Here is a 9,529-nt window from a genome sequence, read left to right as displayed (position 1 = left end):
AATGGATTGTGCCATCTGAGTGTGTGTGTGTGTGTGTGTGTGTATATCCATCTGCTCCCAGTATAATGCACTGTAATGTTGATGCATGTCAACTGCTGTAACAAAACCTATATTGGGTTAGAAGAGTGGATCAGCTTAAGCTCCTTACTCCCCATCCTACTGTTTTTTCTTTCTCTTTATTTTGAGCTTCTATTTATGAATACATACAGTATATTTGTACAAAGAAAAATGATAATTTTGCATCTTCTGTGACAGTCTAGACTTTTATGGCACTCCTGCATGATAGCAATAAACTATTTTGAAAGATGAGCTGAGTTTTTCATAGACGTTGGCACTACACGTTACATGCTGCACAACACTTTGATTCCCTTTTAATCCGCAGAACGAAACGGGTTTTCTTCTAATACGTTTGCCACAAATCAAAAGCAAAAATGTAAATGTACAATCTGCCCAACAGGTGACTTAAGGCCCTTTACCTTTTAGTTGTACATCGAGTATTGCTATGGAGCCCAATTCGCAAAGCTCCACCCTAACTACACTGTGTATATAGTAATTGGGTGGAACAATGTGCTGTTAAATATTTACTCAAGCTTCATCGTAACTGAGGTGGGGCAGGATGAGGTCCGGATCTTGAGGCTTCTAGTTTCTTCTTAGCTTGAATATCGTTAATGCAGAGATTAATGACAACACTGTGTGGACCATGGATTTCCATACACGGTACACGAACGTCTGCCGTCTGTTTTGCCTCAGTATGCAGGTAGGAGCAGGTTTCTCTCCGTGTTCTCTGACACACCGGTCCCTTCTGGTCTTAACAGATGTGCTGAGCGACTGTGTGCATGTGTCTTCTGTCACATACAGGTTGTCTGGGGTTTAGACACGGTGACACTCCTGAATCCCCCGGAGGAGCCTCTGCCAGACCACCTTTTGGAAGTGCTCTACTCCTGTGATGAGCCTGCTACAGTGAAGCTGGACTGTATCGTGTCTTTTGACACCGGCATCACCTCCACGCTCCTGCTAGGACAGTGGGGCTGCGTCCCCGGGGACAGTAAAGTAAGGACTGTGGAGCTCGGCCTGCCGGACTGGCTGGTGTATCAAGCGGATGGGATTGTTCCACACTCTCAGTGGGTGCTGAGCTGTATCCTGCGGGCCTCGGTCCGACACACTGCGCATGACGACACCGAGGGGTCAGTCGCAGCTCAGGATGCGGCCGCTTTGCAGCCTAAGCCCAACTTCGGTCGACCTGTCAAACGGCATCGGCTCTGCATTTCCTGGAGTGCACGAATGCTGCAGTTAACTCCACAGTTTCTGAAGGAACAATGCCCCGTGGAGCGAGGTGAGGCTGAGAGCTGCTCAGGCACCTCGAATCAAAAATGGTTCAAGTGGAGCCTTAAAAAAAAACCCTTAAATTTCTAATCAACATTTTAAAATCAGAGAAGTGTGCAGATTAAGGATTTTGGGATGAGTCAGAAATGTAAACATCATATCGGTCTGTTCTTGGATGATAGTCAGGGAATAACAGTCTCCACCTCTAGTCCGCCACAGCTCAACTAAAACTGTTTTTATGTCGTGCAGAAACGGTGCATCTGCTGTCTTCAATCTACGCTTCAACCGGAGAACGCTTTGGTATCACCAAGACGCTGGGCCCTTACAGCAGCGAGGTGCTGGAGCACTTGCGCGTTGAAGCCGTCCCGTTCGCATGGTAAGAGGGCACGAGCCCCGCCGCGCACCGCCCGCTGCGCACGCGTTACTCAGGGTTAGCTGAAGGAGTGTGCTTGCATTTTCCGCCAGGTGCTCGTTCTCCATCTGGGTATTCGTGACCGGACGCTGCCGGGAGAGCATGTGCGGAGTGTTCCACCACATAGACTCCGATAACAACTACGCCACACCGGCACTGTTCCTCACGACATCAGGTATTGGTCAGGACTTTTTTCCCCCCTCGCCGCTCAGACATCCTCGACCATAACCCCCCCCCTTCTACTTACGCCGGGTCTCCGTTTTGCGCAGGCCAGCTGCACGTCCAGATGAACGGGGGGTCTCGGGAATCCTCGGCAGTTCTCTCTCCGTTCACGGTGCCGGTAGGCGAGTGGTGCCGACTCGGCCTGACGCTGCGCGGCGGAGCGGTGAGTAGCCTCTCGTCCGCGAGCGGAACCTCTTCAGCCTGTAAACCATGGCAATAATAATAATAAAAAATAAAAAAAATAAAAAAATGGCCGCTGTACCTCAGGTGACCGTCTCGATGGTGTGTGTGGATCGGGAGCAGAGGACGTCTCGATCCACGGAACACGTGTAAGTCTGGTCTTTAACGTGACAGAGGGATTCAACTGCATTCACAACAGAGATATAATGCGCTCCACGTGTGTGTGTGTGTGTGTGTGTGTGTGTGTGTCCCATGTCTGTCAACAACATGTCCCGCAGGCTGAGGCACGCCGTCTCGCTGGACGACACGGAGGGATACTTTGTGATCGGCGGGGGAAACTACGTGAGAGGAATGGAAGGGTTCTTCGGACCGGTGGTCTACTACCGCAACCGGGCGTCGCCCCGCAGCACGGTAACACGCCGCGGCTGCCCCGAGTGTCACTGTCCGTGTTGACCGTCCGCCGCGCCCGAGTCTGAGCGGCCTCTCTCTCTCTCTGTCTCCCCCCTCCACAGTTTGAAGCTGTTCTCCCAGATGTCATTCAGGACGCGGACCTCAGTGGGTGGCTGCGGACCTGCCGAGAGCTCCGTCTCGACTTGGCGGCGAAAATCAGAGGCTATTCTCTCCGGGCCAAGCGGACGACGGAGTCCGGTAGTAGGCTTGTATTTCCGCTAGGTGCTGCTAAAGTTACTGTCTCCGAAATACTCTCAGACACCTCATGCAGAGCTACCAAAAGGTACAAAGAAACTGTCCATGCCTTTGTCCCCCCCCCCCAGACACCTGTTTCGATGCTTTCCACCAGTGGATGATAGAGGACAGGGCACCGTCAGATTCACAGTGTGAGCAGTGGGAGGCAACCGCCCCTCACAGACGACAGGCCGCAAAACTGTCCAAGTTGCTGGCTTTCAAGCATGGTAAGAGATAAACTGCACACACACACACACACACACAAAGAAAAAACATCTCGCCCAGCGCCGGTACCGAAACACCCCAGAGGCGGGAGGCCACTGTGGCTGTGTGTCGACTTAAGCGCCAGACCTGTGCACGGAAACGTCTACTGTTCAAAACACGCGAGATACCTGCACCGAAATACAGATGGAAAGACAAGACGCGCTGATGATTGTAACAGAGAGAAAGGGGGGGGGGGTCTTCACGGTGGGTGCGTTAAACTGACCATTACGTGTGTGTTTCGCCGGTAACAGACCTGAATATCACGTCTCCCCGAAGTAGCTTTAAGGCTGCAGACATCACTCTGTTCGCGGTACTGGGGTGTAAACACTACACTCCGCGTCGGTTCGCGCCGGCTCCAACTTGAAGCCGTTCGGCGTTTGAACTGAATTGGGAAGTCGGATCAAACGGAAATATCCCAGATGTTTTGGGCATTGTTTCCCACGCGCATCCCCAACTCGCACACAGCGTTTGGCACCTCGGGGAATCTCCACCACGATTTCAAATAGGATCTGTGGGGTTTGAGCAAAGTTTGGCACGAGTTAGTTAATAGCAGACACACACACACACACACACGTGTGCGAGGGGTGATTCGCCCCCCACACTGGTGGCATCTACGCCTTATGTGACACAAGCCACTGAGACCGGTCCCATTGCTGACTTGCAGGGGGAAAGCGGGTCAGCTGGCCGGCTGTGGGCAGGGCGCTGTACTCCCTGTCGCTTCACAGGCTGGCCAGGGCGGGCAGCACCGGGGCGGTGGGCGGAGTGCTGCCGCTGCTGCTCCAAGCCGGCTGCTTGGCTGACGACAGAGCTCTGCGCACGGCATCGGTGCTCTACAGCGCCGGCCTGGGGGTCGGGAAGCGGCCAGACAAGGTGCGTGTCCCTGCGCCGACCCTGGTTAAAACAGTACGCCCGGGGCGAACGCGATTCTTCCTTTTTCAGTCTCTCACGCCCCTGTGTTTGGCGCAGGCTTGGCTACTCGCCCTGCTGGCTGCCCAGAGGGATGATCGATTAGCGCTTCTGCACCTCGGGCACCTGCACCTACAGGGGCTCCATGGGCTCCCCGCAGACCCAGACCTGGCCTACGCCTATTACGCAAACATTGCTAAACAGACGACTTTAGACCGTCAGAATCCCACACCGGAGCAGGTAATTCATGCATTTAGAACTGGATGCTTCGGAGTGCTGATTCTGCAAGTTTCTAGGAGTTAATATCCAGCTCTCCTTGTCTAATATGCACTGTAGTTAATGGCACGATTTAAATGATCATGAACATATTTGTGAAAAATGTAACCCAATGTTATGGAACTGAGTTTGCACAGTGTATCCTGTCGTAGCTGATACTTTCAGACACACAGTAATTGTGCCACAGAGGCTGGGAAAAAACTCATACATCTAATCTACACCTATTGTTTTTCGTATTATGCGTCCATGGGTTTACTACAACACGTGAGCTAATATGTGGTATGGTAATACATTCTCTGCTCCCCTTATTGTGGGTGTAGTTTTCCGATTTCTGTCATCAGTAAGTTTTCCTTTGCTTTCCGTACAAAAAAAAAAAACAACAAACAGTTTGATAAACGTGATATTATTACAGTACTCAAAAGTGGTCCTTGTTTCATTCAAAGCACGGGGCAGCATTTCTGGACTATTTGAAAACTATTTTATGAAGGACTGGAACAAAAGAAAATGTAATCCATTGACTTCTACATGCGCCTTCTCTCTTTCCTTTCTTTTTTCTCTTAGACGTTTGTTGAGGCTGTGTACCTGAACCACAATGAGGAGTTGGATCTCCAGACCAGTGAAGACCATCACATCTTCCAGTGGTTGAAACTGCAGGCACGCAGGGGAGCCGCTGAAGCCGAGGTACCCTGTCATTTCTGCGTTTCAAGTTCCAAGGACAGAATATGCAAATGCACAGGAAGTCAGATTTTAAAAAAAGAAATGGGTGTCAAAAATGAAGACAGGTTTCAAGAAAGTTACCACTACTAAAATTTTGAGTTTGTTTCTCAAAGTGCATCCGACAGGGCAAATAGAAAATGACACATGAACAAAGTGAGGCTGTTTTATCATGCAACTGTTAATAATTCAGCAGCTGTCTTGCAGCAAGCAGTTGCCCGCATGCTCTTCTGGGGTCAGCAGGGAGTCTCTCCAAACATCCAGAAGGCTGTGAGACACTACGAAAGGGGAGCTGTCCAGTGGGAGGACCCGGTGTCGATGTATGACTATGGCATAGTCCTGCTGCAGGTCGGCTTTACAGTTTTTTGTACAGTGATATGTGATCCCCCTCTGAAAGAGTACCAACCCCTCTGGTGTTATTATCGTGTGTTATTTCATATAATCCGACATAGATGTGTGTCTCTGTAGGGACAGGGGGTTGAAAAGGACGTCCCAAAAGCTGTCACTTTCCTCAAGAAAGCAAAGGACCAGGTTCTGTATGGTTAAATGTTAATTACAGCATTACTACTCTCATCAGTCTGCTTTCTCTTAAAAAAAAAAATCCATTCGGCGTTTGCACGCGCCCCGTTACTTCTCATGATAACGTCCCACAGGGTTTCGTTCCTGCAATCAACGCCCTGGCCTGGTACTATGAGCATTTCGAACGGGACTATGAGCAGGCGGTGCAGCTATGGGAACAAGCTGATCTCCTGGAGAGTCCGGATGCCGCTTTGAATCTTGGCGTCATGTACTCGCAGGGTCTCTATCCGGGAAAAGCTGCAGACCAGGTCAGGTCAACTGTAGAAACATAATCTACTAGTACACTAACACACTAGTCTTGAATGCCTTAATGAAAAGGCAAAAAAAAAAAAAAATGTCTTTCCCACAGTATATGGCCTATAAGTACTATCTGAAGTCAGCAGAACGAGGGCACATCAGGGCAGCACTTCACCTCGCAGACATCTGGACCACTGGGTTACCCGGCCGCGTCAACAGACGTCCATCAGATGCTGTTCTGTTAGCTACTTACCCGTTTATTTATTTCACTTCACAAATACGATGGTTCCTTACGTCGCGACTGAAATGTCTTTTTAACTGCCTGCAGGTGGGTCAAGTGGGCAGCTGAGCACAACGGATACCTTGGCAGCGTCTTACGGAAAGCCTTGGATTCATATCTCCAGAGTGACATGTAACCTTTTTCTCTATTCACACCTGCTATGCGACGGTCAGGCCACTTGATTGCAGTTGCAGCAAATTAACGTTCTAGCTTTTCAACAGGTTCAGCTCACTGTTATATTACATGGTGGCTGCTGAGTCGGGGTACGCAGCTGCACAATTCAATGTTGCATATCTCTGTGAACAAAATTCGGTGAGTTATAGAAATGCACATCTGGAATTTCTTCTCTATCTGCTGTAGTGTCGTGGTCTTGTTACAGTTTTATTCACTCTACAGCCATTCGTAGAAATTGTTTCCATTCTGTATGTCAATAGGGACGCTTTCTGGATCCTGCTTTTGCATCGAACTGTATGTGGAGGTATTACAACCTCACAATCCAGAGTCAAAATCCTGACACTGATGGTAAATACCTAGCTTTTGAAACTTGAATATTTGCAGACTTGCGCACAAACACATTCTTCTTTATTTGACCTCTAATTCTATTATCTCTCCAGCCTTGATTAGGATGGGTGACCTGATGTATGAGGGGCAGGTTGATGGGCAGAAGGACCTGTTTCCTGCAGCGGAGATGTACAAACTGGCAGCACTAAGGAACAATCCACAGGTCCGATTCATTTCAATCCGTGTTTTTTCCAGTGTGCATATTTTTTTTCAAGTCAACGTGAGTGTAAGTCATACTGTTCTTCTACAGGGATGGTACAGCCTCGGCCGCCTTGCTGAGGAGGGTTACAGGCTGCCGCTGTCAGTATTGAGTGAACTGGGCCTTTCAGAGCTATACCTGGCCGACACCAGCTTTCTTCTTAGCATTTTGTACAAAAGGTGTGTTTGTATTCTATGTGTATATGTACATCGGTTGTGAAAGTGCAGTATGCTGTCTTCAACATAAATCTGTTAAAAAAAAAAAAAAAAATTCCATATGTTCCTCCGAAAGATGCAGAGACTCAGAAGATACGGATTCCTACTTGCCCTGCAGCCTTGCCCTCTTCAATGTGTACCTTCAATCGTTCCAAAAAGACTATAGTGCTACTATTAAGGTTAGTGTGATGTGATGAAGGTGCATTTGTAACCACTGTTACTCTATTATGAGTGAACCTCCTGCATTCAAAATTTTACCTGAGTAAAAGCATACTGTAGAAGTAAACTTAAGTAGAGCGACTGAATAAATGTACTTAGTTACGTTCCACCACTGGCCAAAATACAAGAGCGGGTCAGCAGGCATATCAGTAAAGACTTAATTGTGATGTTGACATTTTGGCCGTGCTATTTCCCACAGCTCTCTACTGCTGTTGCCGTGGTTGCAGCTCCAACGATATTCTTAATCGTCCTTGGTGTGGTCAGGAGACGTTTCCTGTCTCGCAGCTAGAGCCAAGATTGTTTTTAGGACCGTCAGCACAACAAACTGAAGGACTGGACGGCGAAGCCAACCCCCCGCACCGACAGCGCGGCAGTGTTTTGTCAGTTGACATGCTGTATGTTTACTATGGGACCAAAATGAAGAGTAACTGGCATTGTGATCATGAGAATGAATGTTTTGTACACGCCTGGAACGTTTTTGGTTTGTATGTTTTGTATTGTTAAAAGAATGTTATTGACTTTAAATGAACTTGATTGAACAATAAAGAGCCTGAATAAGTGCCATAAAACTTGTAGTAAAGTTTCAAGGTTCTGTTGGTAGATCACAGATGTTGCTCTTGGATGTCCTTTTGTCTCTCAGTGTAATGATTCCTTCACCCTGTGGCAGTCTCTGGGTGGATGACTTACAAAATTTCAGGTAATGAATATCCAGGTGTAGCCTCAGGTCCACCATCACCTATTAAAGCATCGAAATGCTTACTAAACAGGCATCCAGGAGGTCATCTGGACTACAGGCTTTTCCGATGTGAAACGCATATCTTAAATTTGAAAATAAATATTTGGGTCTTATATAGACTTAAACCTACACCTTTGCTGAAATCGTTTTCCCGTTTTCAGTCACTTTTGTGTGGGCAGATCTCCCACTGTTTAAAAGGTCACGATTCGGTCTCATGTTTTGCATCATTTCCACATAACACACTGCTACACGTTAATACAAAAAACAAGTATGCCAGAGAGTTTCTAGCAACTCATATTCCAGCAGCAATCACACACACACTTCCCCTGAGACCAAATCCATTCAACACCCAACATCTCATTAACACCTGCAGACGAGTTTTAATTACTTTACTTCTGTTTGTAGGAACGATTCAGAATTAGTTCGGGGTGACAATGATAAGGATAGGATAGAAAAGCTCTGAAATTTGTAATTTTAATCAGCTTTTAAAAAAAAACAGACTTGATATTCTGTCTGATATTTTCAAGATGCCTTCATGTAGACATTTGACTACTGGGAACAAAATAGTCCCACAGACACTTTTTCAATAATATCCTTACAGAGGAATTGTGGTTCCGTATTTTTAGCTTAGATCCTGTCTGCCCTGTCTGTCTTTGACGTTTTGGTCCTGACTCCTGAATATCATTTCCCAGATCCGCTCCAACTGGCATGGCTTGACTGTAGCTTCCGCTGAGGAGGGTAAGGTCATGTCATCAGGATTTTTTCAGTATATTTGGGGGATGTAGCAACCTGAGGGGAGTTTGTATTCAACTATTAAAAATTTACTGGACGCATGGGGGGTTTTTGTAAACTGTTTCCTACAACAGAGCGTTAGGACTACTGTAGGTGTATAAAAAGTCTACATTCGACATTGTAAATTAAGTGGGTGTAATGTACAGTAATGTAACTGTCCAGTATTCTTGTAATTATATCTTATTCTTGAAATAATGACCCTTTTCATCTTAATTTGCGCCTTTATTATCACAATATTACATTTTTCTTGTAAATTACTACTTTATTCTTTAACATGGTCACATTTTATTGAAATTATGACTCATGACATTGTGACTTTCTCAGAATATTTCAAATCTATTCTCAAAATTTCAGATGTTTTCCCAGAGTACTCTGTTGTAGATACTAGTAATTTTGAATGAATTAGGGATTGAGTATTTCCCCATAGGAATTTTAGGTAGTGGCAGTGTTCAGATTATACTGTTACCACATGTATATACGTTGTGTAAATTATTTATATATTATACATATGTTAAATGTACAGTTACTTCTGTTTAACATCCATAGGCAATCGTGCACCTTACTGTACGGCTTTTAGGAATATCCACCTCACTCGCACTAGTGTACAGTGTCCATCCATCCATTAGCTACACTGCTTAGCCAATCCCAGCTGACACTGGGCGAGAGGTGGGGTACACCCTGGACAGGTCGCCTGTCTATCACAGGGCTGGCACATAGAGACAGACAACCA

The 9,529-nt window shown here is 46.8% G+C and overlaps 1 protein-coding gene across 1 annotated transcript; it reads left to right on the top strand.

Annotated features, from left to right (window-relative positions):
* Positions 1-604: 604 nt before the first annotated feature.
* On the top strand, positions 605-7,818 carry LOC120791550 (protein sel-1 homolog 3). The gene is made up of 23 exons (XM_040129994.1): positions 605-757; positions 859-1,333; positions 1,573-1,699; positions 1,789-1,910; positions 2,005-2,120; positions 2,225-2,286; positions 2,416-2,548; positions 2,650-2,785; positions 2,911-3,048; positions 3,750-3,955; positions 4,052-4,231; positions 4,829-4,948; positions 5,189-5,329; positions 5,450-5,512; positions 5,635-5,808; positions 5,910-6,037; positions 6,126-6,209; positions 6,299-6,389; positions 6,512-6,599; positions 6,692-6,801; positions 6,889-7,016; positions 7,129-7,231; positions 7,471-7,818. Exons 1-23 carry the CDS (start codon positions 701-703, stop codon positions 7,558-7,560), a joined length of 3,072 nt encoding a protein of 1,023 aa, XP_039985928.1. The 5' UTR covers positions 605-700; the 3' UTR covers positions 7,561-7,818.
* The last annotated feature ends 1,711 nt before the right edge of the window (positions 7,819-9,529 follow it).

This window comes from Xiphias gladius, chromosome 7 (genome assembly GCF_016859285.1).
Source record: "Xiphias gladius isolate SHS-SW01 ecotype Sanya breed wild chromosome 7, ASM1685928v1, whole genome shotgun sequence".
NCBI lineage: Eukaryota > Metazoa > Chordata > Actinopteri > Istiophoriformes > Xiphiidae > Xiphias > Xiphias gladius.
Note: the sequence above shows the minus strand (reverse complement) of the source record. Positions and strands in the feature narration are given on the sequence as shown.

What these genes read in the sequence shown, in the direction of transcription:
- LOC120791550 (XM_040129994.1), top strand. Translation starts at nt 701, where the DNA reads ATGGATTTCCATACACGGTACACGAACGTCTGCCGTCTGTTTTGCCTC. An exon ending in ATCTCTGTGAACAAAATTCG is followed by an intron (nt 6,390 to 6,511) that starts GTGAGTTATAGA and finishes GTATGTCAATAG; the next exon opens with GGACGCTTTCTGGATCCTGC. An exon ending in ACTATAGTGCTACTATTAAG is followed by an intron (nt 7,232 to 7,470) that starts GTTAGTGTGATG and finishes TATTTCCCACAG; the next exon opens with CTCTCTACTGCTGTTGCCGT.